The 17,374-nt window shown below is 36.5% G+C and overlaps 6 protein-coding genes and 1 non-coding gene across 7 annotated transcripts; 6 read left to right on the plus strand and 1 right to left on the minus strand.

Annotated features, from left to right (window-relative positions):
• The first annotated feature begins 47 nt into the window (after positions 1–47).
• On the plus strand, positions 48–806 carry EV154DRAFT_525603 (uncharacterized protein). Its single transcript, XM_051603301.1, has 3 exons — positions 48–102; positions 171–274; positions 327–806. Exons 1-3 carry the CDS (start codon positions 54–56, stop codon positions 735–737), a joined length of 564 nt encoding a protein of 187 aa, XP_051452549.1. The 5' UTR covers positions 48–53; the 3' UTR covers positions 738–806.
• Positions 807–2,285: 1,479 nt separating this feature from the next.
• EV154DRAFT_555624 (uncharacterized protein) lies at positions 2,286–3,053 on the plus strand. Its single transcript, XM_051605289.1, has 3 exons — positions 2,286–2,340; positions 2,409–2,512; positions 2,565–3,053. The coding sequence occupies exons 1-3, from the start codon at positions 2,292–2,294 to the stop codon at positions 2,973–2,975; spliced, it is 564 nt and encodes a 187-aa protein (XP_051452550.1). The 5' UTR covers positions 2,286–2,291; the 3' UTR covers positions 2,976–3,053.
• Positions 3,054–3,665: 612 nt separating this feature from the next.
• Positions 3,666–3,962, plus strand: EV154DRAFT_472315 (uncharacterized protein; the record flags this gene model as incomplete). Its single annotated transcript, XM_051597903.1, has 1 exon — positions 3,666–3,962. The coding sequence occupies one exon, from the start codon at positions 3,666–3,668 to the stop codon at positions 3,960–3,962; it is 297 nt and encodes a 98-aa protein (XP_051452551.1).
• Positions 3,963–4,428: 466 nt separating this feature from the next.
• EV154DRAFT_t125 lies at positions 4,429–4,501 on the minus strand. Its single transcript has one exon. It is a non-coding gene; the product is annotated as a tRNA-Ala (tRNA).
• Positions 4,502–12,032: 7,531 nt separating this feature from the next.
• EV154DRAFT_429564 (30S ribosomal protein S21e) lies at positions 12,033–12,441 on the plus strand (the record flags this gene model as incomplete). Its single annotated transcript, XM_051596472.1, has 3 exons — positions 12,033–12,082; positions 12,146–12,324; positions 12,410–12,441. 3 exons carry the CDS (start codon positions 12,033–12,035, stop codon positions 12,439–12,441), a joined length of 261 nt encoding a protein of 86 aa, XP_051452552.1.
• Positions 12,442–13,588: 1,147 nt separating this feature from the next.
• Positions 13,589–15,337, plus strand: EV154DRAFT_429534 (DNA repair metallo-beta-lactamase-domain-containing protein; the record flags this gene model as incomplete). Its single annotated transcript, XM_051596471.1, has 4 exons — positions 13,589–13,928; positions 13,994–14,665; positions 14,720–14,874; positions 14,942–15,337. 4 exons carry the CDS (start codon positions 13,589–13,591, stop codon positions 15,335–15,337), a joined length of 1,563 nt encoding a protein of 520 aa, XP_051452553.1.
• A 163-nt stretch (positions 15,338–15,500) lies between these two features.
• EV154DRAFT_63045 (uncharacterized protein) lies at positions 15,501–16,448 on the plus strand. Its single transcript, XM_051607698.1, has 3 exons — positions 15,501–16,061; positions 16,137–16,231; positions 16,355–16,448. Exons 1-3 carry the CDS (start codon positions 15,664–15,666, stop codon positions 16,366–16,368), a joined length of 507 nt encoding a protein of 168 aa, XP_051452554.1. The 5' UTR covers positions 15,501–15,663; the 3' UTR covers positions 16,369–16,448.
• Positions 16,449–17,374: the final 926 nt, after the last annotated feature.

Below are 17,374 nucleotides of genomic sequence, written 5' to 3' on the forward strand. Positions count from 1 at the left end.
ATGTGGGCGTCCCTTTTTTTCGAATCATCAAAATATTCAAAACAATTATCAGTATGCGTGCCTTCTCTATCTTAGCTACTATTGCCACCCTTGCTATCTCTGGTAATTTTTACAAATAGCATAACATAAAAGGTCCATTATAGTTGCTTACAGGTCTCTTAATTTTCTAGCCAATGCCGCTTCTCATAACAAGCGTGCCATCAGTGACAATGTTCAAAGCTGTATCAACGGTTTGACCAGTGCTGATGCTAAGCTTTTGGAGCTCAAGACCGCTGTAAGTACCACGCATTATTTCAACTGCAATTTACATACTTACGTTTTTATAGGTTGACGGTTTCACTAGTGCTGCCGGTTACCCTGGTGCTACTGCCATCCATAGCACCGAACAAGCTCTTGAGGCTCTTCTCAAGACCACTAACACTGCTTGTTGTGCAACTACTACTACCGTCACTGACGAGGAGGCTGCCGCTGTCTTTGGCCTTGTAGGTAACATTGTTCCTGACATTACTGGTTCTCTTGACTCTATCATTGCCAAGAAGCCTGACTTTGCTGCTGTTGCTTTTGCTACTGCCATTGTCAAGACCGATGTTAAGGCTTTAGCCGGTCTTCTCAAGACCTTGGATGGATGTTTGATTGCTGTCACTCCCGCAGCTCTTCTTGAAAGTGCTCAGGCCTACGTTGCTACCATTGATGCCAAGTTTGCCACTGCTTTCTCTACCTATGGTATCACTGCTTAAATCAACTCGCCTACGGTATTACTGCTTAAATTTACTCACTCTAGTATATTTGGCTTTTTTTTTTTTTTTCTAAAAAAACAATAAATAAAAGAAATCGACTTCAACAATATTTAATCTAGTTGGTTATTTCATTATTTAAACAAGCTGTTGTTAATTTTTGTTGATACTCTACCCTATACCATAATTGACAAACTTATACTGCACGTCCGTTACTCATATTATCGTGTCTAAACTTTTTGTTAAAGCTCTAAGATTTTATATAATCTGACATAGAACAGTATTATTGCACATTACTAAAATATACACATGACGTTTTGTAATTTTATCAATGATTGGGCTTAATTGCTCTCTTTAAAAAAATTACTTTGTTAAGAAAGCGGATAGCTCTTTGTTACTTAAAATTAACATCATTCTATTTTGTAAGAAAAATAATCTATAATAAATCACAGACTGGAAAAATTAGCATTATTCAGAATGCTCTAATGTCAAACGTATCCTTGTCTCCCATTTTTTTCACTATGCAGTCAATTATATGTTGCAATCTCACAATAAAAATTTTCGGCTTAGAGTCTTCCCATCGGTAAGATTAAGAAGTGAGCGTAATAATATTTATCAGCCAATAGATTTATAGTGATACCGATCATTTCAATATTGAATTGTTACACGTAGTAGATGGAAATACAAAGTAATTATACCGTGTTAATACGCGGGTACATATTTTATATCTTAGGTGTGACATTCTTTTCTTGTTTGTGTAGTTTCTTTAATGATACTGTATAAGAATAGAAGCATGTTCCTTAAATGCGGGTATTGTACAACGTGTTACTATTTACTCATCAAATTTTTTATGTTTAATAAAAAAAGGCAAGTCAGAAATGTAACCAGCTCTTGAAACCATGAATAAATCTATTTTATTCCCATTGAAACACACTCATACCTCCAATCAGAAAATATTATCCACAATAAGCAGTAAATTAGAACTAATTCTAGACATAAAGAAGAACACGGCTGATTGACATATTTGATTTGAAATTATGCATAATTGACACTTTTTATTGACAAACTCTTAGATACTTTTTTGGCTACCTTTTTTTGTTTATGTATAATTTTTCATCTAATGTAAGTATAGCTTGATTTTTATTCATCTAACTTTATATAATATTCGGTGCAACATTTTGACATTGGAGTCTTATAATACTTGGTAGCAGAAGCCCCTCGGCACAGACTTTTTTTTTTTTTTTTTTTGCTCGCACAAAGGATGTGGTACCAACTTTCTTTTCTTACGCGAGTCAGGTGAAGGAAGGAACGCACAGCATGGAATGCATATGGTTTTCTCTTGTAATGTATCTGACGCTATTATTTTCCCATGTACACATCAACAGAATCCGAAATATTTTAGAATAATATTGAATTCATATTGGAGGCGCATGTATCACGTAAAGTGAGTTTTGGTTGCGTCCTTTTTTTTTTTTTTTTGGTTTTTTGTATAAATAAACAAATATTTGGGTAATCCCTTTTTTTAAAAATCATCAAATCTTCTTTACAACAATCAATATGCGTGCCTTCTCTATCTTAGCTACTATTGCCACCCTTGCTCTCTCTGGTAATTTTTACAAATAGCATAACATAAAAGGTACATTATAGTTGCTTACAGGTCTCTTAATTTTCTAGCCAATGCCGCTTCTCATAACAAGCGTGCCATCAGTGACAATGTTCAAAGCTGTATTAACGGTTTGACCAGTGCTGATGCTAAACTCTTGGAGCTCAAGACCGCTGTACGTACCACTCGTTATTTCCACTGCAATTTACATACTTACGTTTTTATAGGTTGACGGTTTCACTAGTGCTGCCGGTTACCCTGGTGCCACTGCCATCCATAGCACTGAACAAGCTCTTGAGGCTCTTCTCAAGACCACTAACACTGCTTGTTGTGCAACTACTACTACCGTCACTGACGAAGAGGCTGCCGCTGTCTTTGGCCTTGTGGGTAACATTGTTCCTGACATTACTGGTTCTCTTGACTCTATCATTGCCAAGAAGCCTGACTTTGCTGCTGTTGCTTTTGCTACTGCCATTGTCAAGACTGATGTTAAGGCTTTAGCCGGTCTTCTCAAGACCTTGGATGGATGTTTGATTGCTGTCACTCCCGAAGCTCTTCTTGAAAGTGCTCAGGCCTACGTCGCTACCATTGATGCCAAGTTTGCCACTGCTTTCTCTACCTATGGTATCACTGCTTAAATCAACTCGCCTACGGTATTACTGCTTAAATTTACTCACTCTAGTATATTTGGCTTTTTTTTTTTTTTTTTTTCTTTTAACCCAAAAATAAATTCCTTTTCATTACATTTACCTTAAATGAACCATTAGTTTTTTTTTTTCTTTCTTTTTACAAATCAGTTAAAAATTTGTTAGCTATTATTCTGACAACCCCTTTGTGCTGCTTTTTTTATAAAGTTCTGCATTTTAAAGAATAATATTGTTTTAATTACAAATATTGTTTTTGCTACACTGAGTGACTTGAAGAATACTCAAATTTTGGTATCATATTATTTTGTACAAATACTAAACTACTTTGTAAGCTTGTATATTATACCTGTTTATAAGCAAGAAAATAAGTACTCATATTTTTTTGTTCGTTTCATAAATTGACATAAAAAATAAACAACATACAACTTTTCCAAATTGCTTTTTGGTTTTGTTGTCAGGGTACTCATTTATCATTACGTATCGATGATTCTGCTTTCTCTGTAAAATACTAGATGGATACTTGTTGAATAAAACTACTAACGTGATTGGTATACATAAAGTTAACTTCAACATTCTTGTAAGAAGCAACAAACGACCAAATAAAAATAACCTTCCAAAAAAATCATATATAAATACAACACAAATGGTGTTTTCTTTTTTTTTTTTTTCTCTCTATCTAAAATGTCTACTCCCTCAAGAACCGAAGCTAAAAAAAATCAATACGTTGGTCAAGCTAAAGAAAGTGCTGGCTATGCTCTAGGTAACGAATCCCTCGAATCCAGAGGCAAGACGCAAGCCGACAGTGGTCATGTTGAAGAAACCGCTGCCAATGTTACAGGCTATGTTAAAGGTGCTGCTGACCAAGTAACTGGTGCCGTCAAAGGTGCTGTTAACGCTCTTACTGGTAATACGTTTGGCGAGGTTGGTAGTAAGGCTCAAGAAAAAAAGGGCGAAGCACAAAAATCCTTCAATTCCTAAACTCTCAACGTCATCTATTGTAATAAAGTAACTACTTCTATTATTTCATCTTTGTATGCTTTGTTAAAAAATTGATTTTGTGACACTTTAGCAAAGTATCATCGTTATAAAAAAAACCCTTATGCAAACATAATCATTTCAAAATCTTGCTACATAACTATAACGGTTTTTAATTTTTCACTTCTACTTTTAAACCTGTTATTGTTCAACGGGTTATCGTTCTTATCTGTTCTGCATATATTACTTGATGCACTAAAATATTATACACTAGCTATGTAGTGTCATGCCTTTTTGAGTATCTTAATAAAAATTAGATACAAAATAGAATAATTCAAATTTGTAATAGAAAAACATTTCTCGATCGCTCAACTAAATAACTTGTATTTCATGCTACCCAAAGCTTTCACGACGTACAAGAAGCAACAATGGATGACTTTAAATTTTTGCAAAAAAAAGCAAAAACGAATGGAGAAGCCGGGGTTTGAACCCGGGGCCTTCTGCATGCAAAGCAGATATGATAACCACTACATCACTTCCCCTTTCTGATAACTGATACGGTCGTATTTTGGTCTTGTGTTTCGCTTGAAGTCTTAAAACACGTGACTTTCACGTGTTTGTTTTACAGTATATATTGTAAAGAAGTAGGAGAAAGGTGGTTGAAGATTTTGGAAGGTGTTATGAAGGTTAATGTCGAAATGAGCGAGGAAGAAGTTCAGTGGTGTCTAAGGAATAAATTGTTTTTCTTGTTGTTGTTGCGCTGGGAAGATCTGGTGTTAAAAGTCCGAATGAATTTTCTAGAAGTCACGTCAAGTTTGAGAAATCCATCTTCTATTTTTGATAAATCCAGAGAATCGGTTTTTGCTAGTTGTCGCAGTTAGAAGAGGAGCTATTGTCGTATTGAATATTTCTTGGATGTTATTATTTGAATTTTTGACATCTGATTTATTTTCATTCCCTCATTTTATTTTTATACTTTCATTTATTTTATCCGTATTTTTAACTTATGATTTATTTGTTTGACAATGGTCGATCTGATCTTGTATTTATATTTTTGTGTATATTTTTTTTTGACAGCTATAAAAGCTTATTTTATTGATAGTGAATAAAGGTTATCTTTTTCCTAGTTTATATTTTTTATATTCTATTATTTTTGATACATAACTTCTTTGGCAGCTTTCCATTGCTTACTAGTGCATTTTAATCTCTTCTCTCTGTTTGTATAATCTGATATCAAGTCTTTACAGTCTCCTTGAACCATCATTTTATATATTGTTTATTCTCGTACTCTACACAAGGTAAACATAAAAGACAGTCAGATCCTTATCAAGTGGTCCGATCTACCAGAGAAGGTTATTGACTCGTATTCAAGTTTTATAGTACTCTTTATTATTTTTGTAATGGCTCCTCCAAGTTCTGATCAAGTAGAAATTATCAAGAAACCAAATTGGCGCATTGTCGAGCCAAAGGATTTTTCGGGTGTCTCAGTTGTCGGTGAAGACATGGGAAACGAAGCGTATGTTTGGCTGAAGAAAATGGAACGCTATAAGAAATCCGTTAAACTTTCAGATGAAGAAGCTCTTTTCGTGGTTGGTGATCATCTAACAAAGAAGGCTGAAACATGGTTTAATGTTGTTGGTATTAAGGCTACTTCCTGGTCCCAATTTGTCCTATTGTTTAAAAAACAATATTTAGTTGACCAAGAAGACAAATGGTGGTTTTCTTTGCAAAACATGAAACAAGGCGAGCAAGATAGTATCGATGACATTGCTTTGAAGATGGAAGAGTTGTTTGAGTTGCTGGATACCAAAAGTCAAGTTTTTCAAGTTCGCACATTTTTATCTGCTATTCGTCCAAATATCGGATTTGAAGTCGAAAAGGATGGTACTCCTGTTTCTTTCGAAACGGCTAAGATTAAGGCTAAGCAAATTGAGAAAAGTTTCTTGAAGTATGATCCTGTTCGTCTTGGTGCTGTTGGTTCGGGTCCTGTTGGTGATTTGAAAACCGATTTTTCACAAAATCATACGTTCAAAAATGATTTTTCGGATACCGCTAGTGTTGCCAGCACGGATATGTCTTCTCTTGTGGCCAAGTTAGAACAACTCAGCATCAATCTTGTTAAGTTGAATGAAAATGTTACGTCCAAGCCTGCTTCTCCTAAGCCCTATGTTCCTTATGTTGGAAATGGTTCTGCTCCTCAAAGAAATAATTTTGTTTGCTTCTATTGCCGTGATGATGGACATAAGAAATATGAATGCCCCAAGTACTTACGTGATCAAAATCAAGTTTCGTCTACTCCTGCTACTGGTAGCAATGCGGTTCCCATTGGAAGTACCGAAGAGGCGGGAAAAGGCAACGAGCAACAGTAAACGAGGTGACTGTTGCTCCTACAAATTTAAATCCTCAATCAATAAATCAAGAAGGTGGCCAAGAAGTACAACTGGTGGAGACGGTAGTAGCGAAGAGTGGTATCGTTACGAATGAAATTCTTGCGAATGGTGTGAAGAGAAGAGCTACTTCTGAGTTGGAGAAACCTGGGGTGAATCCTTCTGTTCCTGTGGTCTTGACTGGAAATAAGAAGTTAGTTAAGAAAAGGACTCGTCCGAAGGCTAGGCGTCTCCCAGTAAAATTCAAGAGATCAAAAATTTGGGCTAAGTTGATGGGTACTGAATCAGGAATTTCTGTTGCTGAGTGGCTTTCATTAGATAAAGAAGCTGCAGCTGAAATGATTGATGGTATTCGCTATCTCAAAGAAAGTAAAGTAAAGAAGAAGGTGTCTTCTGGTGTTCGTATTTCTGGTGGCGTTGGTGTTTCTGGTGGTGTAGGTGTTTCTGGTGGTGTTGGTGTTTCTGGTGGTGTTGGTGCTTCTGGTGGTGTTAATGCTATTCCTGGTGCTGGTGTAGTTGTTGGAGATGCAAATTATCCTTTTGGTCCAAATATCAGTTTTAATAATGCGATGGATGTTGGTGTCCATGATGTAACGAACGTTGGCGAAGCTGTGGATAATACGGTGTTTGTAAATGAAGTCGACTCTGAAAGTAATTTGTCAGGTTCTGATTTGGAGGAAGGGTCTGATTATGATTCGTCTTCTTTTTCTGGTGAAGTGTCTGATTTGGAGTTCAGTGAGTTAGAGTCCGTATATGGTTATCCTTATGATCTGCAACGTATGAAGTCTACTTCGCCTTTGAGAGGTTTTATCGAAATTAATGGTAAATCGCTAGAGGCTGTTTTTGACACGGGTGCTTCGGTTTCCATTTTAGGATCTAATATTTGTAATTCGTTGGGTTTGGTACCTAATGGTGATAACTTGCATTTGGTCGGTTTCAACAATAATAATACTCCTTCCATGTCAAATGTGGTTATGAACGTACCTATCTGTATTGGGGGCAAGATTCGTCCTGAGCATATGGCGGTTCAAATGAACACCGATAGTGATATTTGTCTTTTGGGGATTCCTTGGTTCCAAGCCTATGGTATTTCTTTGGATATTCAAAATTCGCAGATTAAGGTTCCTACTTCCAAGGGTATTGTGCGTGTTCAAGGTCGTACCTCGAGAATTATTCGTGGTGTTGAGAGGTCCAAGGAAGAACAAGAGATCTTTTCTGTGGCGTCAAGTCAAAAATATTGTAACACGTTGGAGGATGATTTGATCCCTGATGCTGAAGAAGGTGACTTGGGTTATGACAAGAATGCAAATTTTGAGTACAATGCAAACAACATTTCTACAAATGTCATTGAGCCGTTGAAAGGTGTTGTTGAAAAATATAAACATTGCTTTTCTGAAGTTTCTGGACTTACGTGCATCAAGGGTTATTCGGCGAAGATACGACTTGTTGAAAAGGCGGTTCCGGTTCGCCATCGTCCTTTTCGTTTGGGTTGGTCTGATCAAGAATTGGTGGATGCTCATGTGCAGGAAATGCTAGATCTTGGTATTGTTGAGCCGTCAAACGGTGAGTGGTCAAGTTGTTTGTTTCTGGTGAACAAAAAGGAAACTGGTGTGAAGAGACCTGTTGTAGATTTTCGAGCTGCAAATAAAATGATCATTAAGGAAAACTTTCCTACGGCTACTGTAAATGAACTTATAGAAACTGTAGGTGATGCAAAGGTATTTTCTACGTTCGATTGTACCAGTGGTTATCATCAATTGGAGCTTGACAAGGATGGCGCTGAGGTGACTGGTTTTGTTACTAGTAAAGGTGCTTTTCAGTACAAGAGGCTCGCTCAAGGTTTGACGAATGGTTGTTGCCAATTTCAACGTGTGATGTCAAGTATATTTCGTGAATATATTGGTGTTTTCTGTTCTGTGTTCTTGGATGACATTTTGGTCTACTCAAAAAATTTGGAAGATCATAAGAAACATCTGGAGTTGTTGTTCGAGGCGTGTTCTAAGGCAAATCTGAAATTAAAAAGGAAGAAATGTCATTTTGGCGAAGATAAGGTCGAATATCTGGGTCATGTTCTTGGTGCTAGTGGAAATTGTCCTGGTGAAAGGAACGTAATCAAAATCAAAAATTTTCCTGAACCTCAAAATGCTACGGATATAAGAAGTTTTCTTGGTTTGAGTGGATATTATCGTAAATATGTCCATCGATATGGTGAAATTGCTGAACCGTTGAATAGATTGACCAAGAAAAATTGTGTGTTCGAATGGGGTCCAGAACAACAATCCTCCTTTGATCAGTTAAAGAACGCTCTGGCTACGGCTCCTATTCTATCCTCACCTCTCCGTACGGCAGTACAATGTGTCTCTTGTGATGCGTCAAATAAGGGAATTTCTTTCATTGCGAGTCAAGTAGATGACTGGGAAACTCTGGGAAATGAGCAAGTTTTATCGTATGGTTCTCGTGGTCTTCACGGAAGTGAAACAAGGTTCTCGATTCACCATTTGGAAGCGTTGAGTGTTGTTTGTGGTGTTAAATATTTCAAGCATTGGCTAAAGGGCAAGAAGTTTATCCTGATTACAGATCATAGCTCCCTGATCTACGTGTTTGCTAATCCGAAGGGTACTCCCAAGTTATCAAGATGGGCGGCGTGTTTGATGGATTATGATTTTGAGATCCGGTATCGTCCTGGGAAGCAAAATCCGGCAGATCCTTTGTCAAGAAAAATTGTGGATCTCGAGATTGGTAATCTTGATGATATTATTAAGATAGTATAATGTGTCAAAACATTGTGTGGTCTGATTATTTTTGACAGAAAAAATAATGGCACGATCAAAATTGGAAATGAATCTTATAATTTAAGATTGTATAAATAGTTCTCATTTTTATTTAAAATAAAATTTATCTTTATTCTTCTCTTTAAAATATTATAATCACTTTGCCTTCTTACTTTGGATCCTTTCCCTTAAATTATCCATCCCTCAAGTTGTCTAGATATTCTCATTTTCTAGTCTGGATTAAAGCTCCCTTTAAATTGGTGTTGTTTAATTGTATTTCTGTATTCGTCGTGATGGGGTTAATCTCTTTACCGTGGTATTTGGCTTTATTGTATTTTCTGACTGATGGGTCCTACCCGCAAGATGCTACCAAGGATATTTCTCGAAGAATCCGTTATCGTGCAAATTTGTTGATGATCGGTGATGATGGTGTATTGATTGAAAAGAAAACTGGAAGAGAGTTGTTACATGAAGGTAACGCCTTACAGAAAATAACTGACATACATCAAGAAGGTCATTTGGGAATCTCAAATACGTTGGATAAGGTGGTAAAGAATTTTTTGGTGCATGATGGTCGTAAATTAGTCGAGTCTGTGGTTAAATCGTGTGATACTTGTCAATTTCGTGCTCGTATCAAGAATGTTCGTACAAATCCGGGTGTCATATTCAAAACTACTAAGGATCCGTTTGTTTTGGTTGGTATTGATGCTATTGGTCCTCTTCAATCTACTACGCGTGGAAACAAGTATATTTTGACTGGTATTGACTACTTGACGAGGTGGCCTGTTGCAGTTGCTGTACCCGATATAAATGAAGTAACAACGGGGGAATTTCTATTTAGTATTGTTAAGGATTGGGGTGTTCCACGTTGGATTCTTTCTGACAGAGGTCAAAATTTCATATCTACTTACGTTCATGAATTTTTGAAACAGCTTGGGTGTAGGAATATAATGACGACGAGCTATAGACCTCAATGTAATGGTATGTGTGAACGTTTAAACTACACTCTGGTTTCGGTGTTAGCGAAGATTGCTAGAGATCGAGAAAATACGGCTGAGTGGGATAAGTATGTAGACATGGCGTTAATGGTGATTCGTACTTCCAAGAACTCTGCTACTGGCTATACTCCCAGTTATATGTTGTTTGGGTATGAAATGAGAACTCCTGCTGTTTGGGTGGCTCCACGTATTGATTTTGTCATTGGCGAAGAAGAAGAGGAATTGCGTGAAAGAATTATTTTGGTTGAAGAAAAATTGGCTCAAGTTCGTGAAATTGCGCGGTTAAGGTCAGATGAGCGAAAGAAGAAGGCTAAGGAGCGTTATGATGGGCGTGTCGTTTTTCGTAAAAAGTTTGATATTGGTGATCAAGTTTTGTTGAAGGATGTAGTCCCAACGACTAAGTTTTCTGATAAGTGGTTAGGACCGTATACTGTTATGAAGGTGAACCAAAATGGTACTTACTGGTTGACTGGGAAGAATAGTCTAAGGTTGAAGCATGCAGTGAATGGCGACTTACTAAAGGCGTATAACAAGGAGGTTCAGCATATGGTGCCACAGGTCGGTGTGTCAAAGGCAAATGAACAATTGCAGTCGTGGTTGAACTCTCGTGTTAATACTTTTGGCTTTGTTGACCTTTCATTTTGAAAGGTGGGACTTCAAGCTCGGCGGGGGGTACTTGATACGGTCGTATTTTGGTCTTGTGTTTCGCTTGAAGTCTTAAAACACGTGACTTTCACGTGTTTGTTTTACAGTATATATTGTAAAGAAGTAGGAGAAAGGTGGTTGAAGATTTTGGAAGGTGTTATGAAGGTTAATGTCGAAATGAGCGAGGAAGAAGTTCAGTGGTGTCTAAGGAATAAATTGTTTTTCTTGTTGTTGTTGCGCTGGGAAGATCTGGTGTTAAAAGTCCGAATGAATTTTCTAGAAGTCACGTCAAGTTTGAGAAATCCATCTTCTATTTTTGATAAATCCAGAGAATCGGTTTTTGCTAGTTGTCGCAGTTAGAAGAGGAGCTATTGTCGTATTGAATATTTCTTGGATGTTATTATTTGAATTTTTGACATCTGATTTATTTTCATTCCCTCATTTTATTTTTATACTTTCATTTATTTTATCCGTATTTTTAACTTATGATTTATTTGTTTGACAATGGTCGATCTGATCTTGTATTTATATTTTTGTGTATATTTTTTTTTGACAGCTATAAAAGCTTATTTTATTGATAGTGAATAAAGGTTATCTTTTTCCTAGTTTATATTTTTTATATTCTATTATTTTTGATACATAACTTCTTTGGCAGCTTTCCATTGCTTACTAGTGCATTTTAATCTCTTCTCTCTGTTTGTATAATCTGATATCAAGTCTTTACAGTCTCCTTGAACCATCATTTTATATATTGTTTATTCTCGTACTCTACACAAGGTAAACATAAAAGACAGTCAGATCCTTATCATAACCACTACATGTCTGGTTATTATTTATTTCAAGGTCGTTTCCAAAGTCACGTGACCAAAAACGTGATATTCACGTGACAAAGCACGTGACTGGAAGAATTTCATTGGATAGGTTGTTAATCGTAATTTTAAATTTAAAATGTTGGTCAAATGTACCTGAATCATTGCATTGCTACACAAAATTTGATTTTTTGACAAGTTTTTTTTTTTTCGACGTATCAAGCCATATGCTCGTTGGGACTGAATCATTCATTCATAAAGTTGAAGCCAAGGCTATGTCTATGAGGGTAAAGTATTGTGCTCGTAACATGAATCTGGAGAATTTAGCGGAGTGGCAACCTTTACAACAAATTTTTTTTTACAGCAATTTAAACAAATTGCAAATGAAAAAAAAATTCGAGTTCTTTCTTTCACTTCCTTTCCCGGTTTAACCTACCTTAACTTTTTGGACAAACCTAACATAATGGAGAACTCAGAGGGTAGCATTATCGATCTCTACATCCCCCGCAAGTGGTAAAGATCATTGAAAGGATCGAGGGGCGAATTTAAATTGACCCCCATGACTTTTTTTTTTAGCTCTGCCACTAATCGCTTGATTACTGCCAAGGATCACGCTTCCATTCAACTCAATATCGCTGATGTTGATGCTGAAGGTCGCGCCACCAACTCTTTTGTTACTTATGCTCTTTCCGGATTTATCCGTAAAGAAGCTGAAGGTGACGACGCCATTAACCGTCTCTCTCAACAAGATGGATGTAAGTTAAACACCTGTCGATTTTTTTTTTAAAAAAAAGAATTCAAAAAAAAAAAAAAAAAAAAAAAACTGATAACTTGCCTTAGATTTAAAGAACGTCTTTTCCTACCAACAATAAGCCCTTTCTCTTTTTTTCTTTTTTCTTATCTCTGGATTTATTTTTATTTGCTCTCACCCTCTCAAATATCAATTTCCTCCCCCAACACATTGATAGAAATAACGAAAATAAAAAAAAAAATATTTTTTTTTCTTTTATTGTAAGCCGTGACTTTTTCTTTTCGAGTCAATATGAGACATCCTTTTGAAACAATACACAACTTGTCAATTCATTTCGTATCTAAACCATCAAACTGGACTGCAAAATAATGAAACAAAATGGAATAGTGGTCACATTGGTATTGTCAAGGCCAATGTATGATTTTAACTCGGGAGGCACAAAATGCATCATTGGAAATGAAATATCAGAAGAGGCATTATTTCGCGCCCATCAAAGAGCACGTGGCCACAAATAAGAGAATGTCGGCTTACATACAATCGAATACGGTTTGATGGTAACAAAGATGTCCTCGAGAGTAGTATGCTGTAAATCAATTGCATTTGTAAACTAACGATTGGAGAAGATTTACCTGTTATATTTAAAAGTTACGATTTAAAGGATACTGATTGCAATTGGATTCTAACCAACCCTCAGATCAATCATTTCTAGCTAAAACTATACCTAGATCTTGTATTGAATTGTTCTGAAAGATACCTGCAAAACCTATCATGCTAGTTAGGTATTGGGCTTCTCTGGTGAAGTAGTAATCGCAAGATTAAAAAGCGTTCTGTGACGATTCTTTTTTTTTTTTTTTTTCCTTTTTCTTCAACCTAGACAGGTACTTCTTTTTCCAGAAAAAAAAAAAAAACCTTTATTGTTGTTCAGTATCATGAGAAAACAAGGCCGTAAAGAAGAACTTGTTCAATCCAAGTATTTCTCCATTGATTCATACTTTAAATCACCACCCAACAAAAAGATTAAGACAGCATTCCAAGACCAAATTGAGCAGCAATTGTCAACATTGGAAGCGAGAAAAGAGCAATGCCCACTCTGCTGCACCATGATCTCTGTTGAATCAGTTTCCATGGAGGTTCATGTCAATGGCTGCTTAGACTCTCAACAGGAAAAGGCCGGAACGTCAAACGAGACAACACCTGACTGCGCAGTTGACAGCAGCCAAAAAGCGCACAATGTAGAAACCAAAGAAACTGTGATGAACCAATGCGACATGATAGAGAATGTTGTGACAGAGGACTATCCGATAGAAAACGATGTTCATGATTTGTACCAGATAGAAAATTTCAAGACGATTTTAGAGGAAAAGGGTAAAGAGAGAGAGGACAGTGTCAAATTAGAAGATGTGACTTCATCTGGTGTAGTACAGCATAATAATGAAAGTACTGTTAAGGCCGCATCAGGGCTTAGTAGGATACTACCATCATCTTGGAAAAGTTTATTCTCATCATCAAGTACAGTGGTTACACCTTTGTCACAAAGAAGCACGAACAACGCATTGAATCCACCCATTAGCAAACAGCGACCGTGTCCATTTTACAAACGTGTGCGAGGTAACATTTTTTTTTAAAAAAAAAAAAAAAAAGCAATGATGTTGGCATACTAAATTTAGTATTAGACACTCGATTTACGGTGGATGCATTTAATTTTGGAAAGATATCTGACTGTGATGGATATTTTTTAACACATTATCACTCTGATCATTACGGTGGTTTAAAATCCAAATGGTCTCATGGGCCGATCTATTGCTCACAAGTGACAGCGAATCTTGTGAAACAGGAACTAGGCGTGGATCGTCGTTATGTTCACCCTTTACCCATGAATGAACTTTATCCTATTCCCGGTTCCAATGTGACGATTGCTTTAATCGACGCTAACCATTGTCCAGGCTCTGTTTTATTTCTATTTATTGTAAAAATGCCGGATGGCTCTCAAGTGCGCCATTTACATACGGGGGATTTTAGAGCATCCCCTCGTATGTGTTTACATCCTCTCATACGTCAACCTGACAATCCACCCATCAATTGCTTATATCTAGATACCACTTATTTAAATCCTCAGTATGCTTTTCCTGCTCAAGAAGAATGTATCCATGCCGTATGTGAGTTAGTGAAGCGAGAGTTGAATCCTGAAAAAGAAATAGAGACAAAGAAAGCTTCCTTATTAGATAATTGGATAAAAAAAACCCCTGATCCCATGAATCTCTTAAATCCATCAAGTACTCCGAATAAATCACGAGTGTTGATTGTTGTAGGCACATATACAATCGGGAAAGAGCGAGTCTTTTTTAGTAAGTTATTATTGTTACACAATAATACAAAAAGCTTAATATTTTCTGCATTAGATATTGCTAAAATGTTAAAGTGCAAAATATACGCCTCACCTAAAAAAGCCAAGATCTTACTGTGCCAAGAAGATGAAGAGTTAAAGTCCATGATGACTAGTAATCCAATGGAAGCACAAGTGCATGTTGGGTTTTTGAGAGATATCCGTGGTGATGTATGTCAAAAAAGAAAAGAAAGTTATTTTTTTTTTTTACGTGTTACTCATGTTTCTATGTCAACAGATCATGTCAAATTATTTAAGAGATCACCAGACCCATTTTGATTCTTTAATTGCATTTAAACCTACGGGGTGGACGTATAAGTCGAGTAGCTCACAAACATCGGACATGAAATTAGCACCCCTAAGTCACATCATCCTACCGCCATCTGATCGAACCCTTCACATTTCACCATATTACGATCGAGGCAACATCAAGTTGTTTGGTGTACCTTATTCAGAACATTCTAGCTTTAGAGAACTAGCTTCATTTATTGCTAGTCTCAAGATCTTTCATATCATACCCACTGTCAATATCAACCAATTACAGTCCATGAAAAACTATTTTGATAAATGGGAGGAAGAAAAATTAAGCAAACGAATAGAGGTAGTTGCTTATCCCAGTCTTAATCACTGGTAGTCTTGAGATGATGATAAAAATAAAGAAACTGCGCCTTTTAATAAAATTATTAATAATTAAACTGCCGAATTCCACATTTTTTTTTTTTTTTTTATATTCCATCTCTCTTTACTCTCTCTTGCTCTCCTCTCCTGGATGCATGATGCTTTGAGCCCGCTGATTTGCTTATGTCATAACTATTGTTGTTTGGATGTATTTCTCACGCAGTTTCACAAAGATAAAATAAAATGAAAACAAAGGGGATATTTTTTATTTTTTTCCCTTTTTTCTTTATTCTTTTTATTTTTCTCTAACCCTCCCCTTTTCTCTTAAATAAAAGTATAAAAATGTACTCACCCAATCAACAAGACTATAACCTTGAAAGTGATCACTTTACGAATCAAGGTATGTCGGGTACACCACACACAACAGTCGGAGCGGTTCCTGTAGTACAACGCAACAATAACAGATTATTTAATCCATCACACTATCATCAACGTCAAAATTCATTTGGTACGGTTGCTTCTGCCATGAGCCCTCCTTCACATCGTAACGCAGGTATGGCCTTTTCAAACGAGAATCAACAAAACTGGTTTGGAACAAGTATGGATTCAAATGGCTCCTCTTTTGGTCAATCTCCTATCTTTCATGGTAATAACAGAGATTTGATCGTCTCTCCCTCTACCTCATCTAGTCATCTTGATGGCTTTACAGGTAATGATGAGGATGAAGGTCAACAAAGAAAGTAAGTTTTTTTTTTCTTTTTCTTTAATATGTATAAATAGAAATATTCATTATCTTTTATATATATATAAAAAAGCTTGCAAGAAATGTTTGAAAAGAGACGCCGGAGAAGAGAGTCTCATAATGCAGTTGAAAGAAGAAGAAGAGATAATATCAACGAACGTATCCATGGTAATATATATATATATAAATGCATATATAAAAAAAAAAAAAAAAAAGGGTTAGAGGGGGAGGAAGGGGGGTGGGATGGGGCGTTACGTACACATGTTTTTTTTTATTGATCTATAAATGTAGAATACTATAGTTGATGAAACGAAGACAGAAAATGTGATACATGCTCTCTGAGCCACGCTTTATTTTTCCTTTTTTCAATAAACAAATATGTCCCTTTCTTCCCTATATCTTTCTAGCTAAGCTAAACCTATTCAATTTTTTTTTTTTTTTTTTTTCCTGGGTGGGATACTAAATTATTGGTCTTTTCCAAACAAACGTCTATACCAAGGGCGGGCATGTATCACATTTTCTGTCTTCGTTTCATCAACTATAGTATTGTTTGTCGTTCCTAATACAATTCCAGTTGATTCCACTCCGACATCCAATGTGATACTGTTCTCCGTTGAAAAAATTGAATTGGTAATCTTGGTACTTGATGATTCTTGAGCCGTAGGCTTATAGTAATATTTCTCGAATGTATTGCTATTTAAGCTCCAGTTTGCATGTGTCTTAACATCCTGAATACTGTTACCCACTTGAACTGCTTTCGTACTTGATGCGGCCCGAATAGAATGAGGCTTGTATACCTTGGTGTCGATCCCCGCTTCTTGCATAGCTACCTTAACCCAGTTTGCCAGTGTTGAAGGACAAATCGATGATACCTTGGATTTTTCCTTGTCAATGTAAGCCAGATACAGAGTGTGCGCCTTTGACAGGCCTGACCTCAAATGAGCTGTTTTTTCCAAGAACCAAAAAAGTGTTGCCACTGGACACACATCCTCCATCTCCAATCTTCCAAGTTGTATGGATTTGACTTGACTTTCTTTTGGAGTTCTTACATGTATAATCGCACTCTCCAGAGTTGATAGCGTCTTTATCGAGCCGTCTCCTCTGAACCTCAGGGTAACATCCCTATATTGAAGACGTCCAATATCAGATCGAGGTCGCCACATTGTCGCCAGACAAAGCAAAAGCACTGATTTTTGTTGTAAATTTTGTAGCCCCAAACTAGTAGTATTGAAATACGTCAGCTTTATGTAATCCGTTAAAACTGTCATGTCCCATGTTTCCAGATCTTGTTGCGATGGTATTCTTATTTCT

This window comes from Mucor mucedo, assembly GCF_025094135.1.
Source record: "Mucor mucedo strain NRRL 3635 chromosome Unknown EV154scaffold_143, whole genome shotgun sequence".
NCBI classification, from domain to species: Eukaryota; Fungi; Mucoromycota; class Mucoromycetes; order Mucorales; family Mucoraceae; genus Mucor; species Mucor mucedo.

Bases quoted from the DNA above. Each gene is read 5' to 3' on its own strand.
- EV154DRAFT_525603 (XM_051603301.1), top strand. From the start codon at position 54: ATGCGTGCCTTCTCTATCTTAGCTACTATTGCCACCCTTGCTATCTCT. The intron at 103-170 runs GTAATTTTTACA...TTAATTTTCTAG, and splicing joins TGCCACCCTTGCTATCTCTG to CCAATGCCGCTTCTCATAAC. The intron at 275-326 runs GTAAGTACCACG...ACGTTTTTATAG, and splicing joins TTTTGGAGCTCAAGACCGCT to GTTGACGGTTTCACTAGTGC.
- EV154DRAFT_555624 (XM_051605289.1), top strand. From the start codon at position 2,292: ATGCGTGCCTTCTCTATCTTAGCTACTATTGCCACCCTTGCTCTCTCT. The intron at 2,341-2,408 runs GTAATTTTTACA...TTAATTTTCTAG, and splicing joins TGCCACCCTTGCTCTCTCTG to CCAATGCCGCTTCTCATAAC. The intron at 2,513-2,564 runs GTACGTACCACT...ACGTTTTTATAG, and splicing joins TCTTGGAGCTCAAGACCGCT to GTTGACGGTTTCACTAGTGC.
- EV154DRAFT_63045 (XM_051607698.1), top strand. From the start codon at position 15,664: ATGTACTCACCCAATCAACAAGACTATAACCTTGAAAGTGATCACTTT. The intron at 16,062-16,136 runs GTAAGTTTTTTT...TATATAAAAAAG, and splicing joins GATGAAGGTCAACAAAGAAA to CTTGCAAGAAATGTTTGAAA.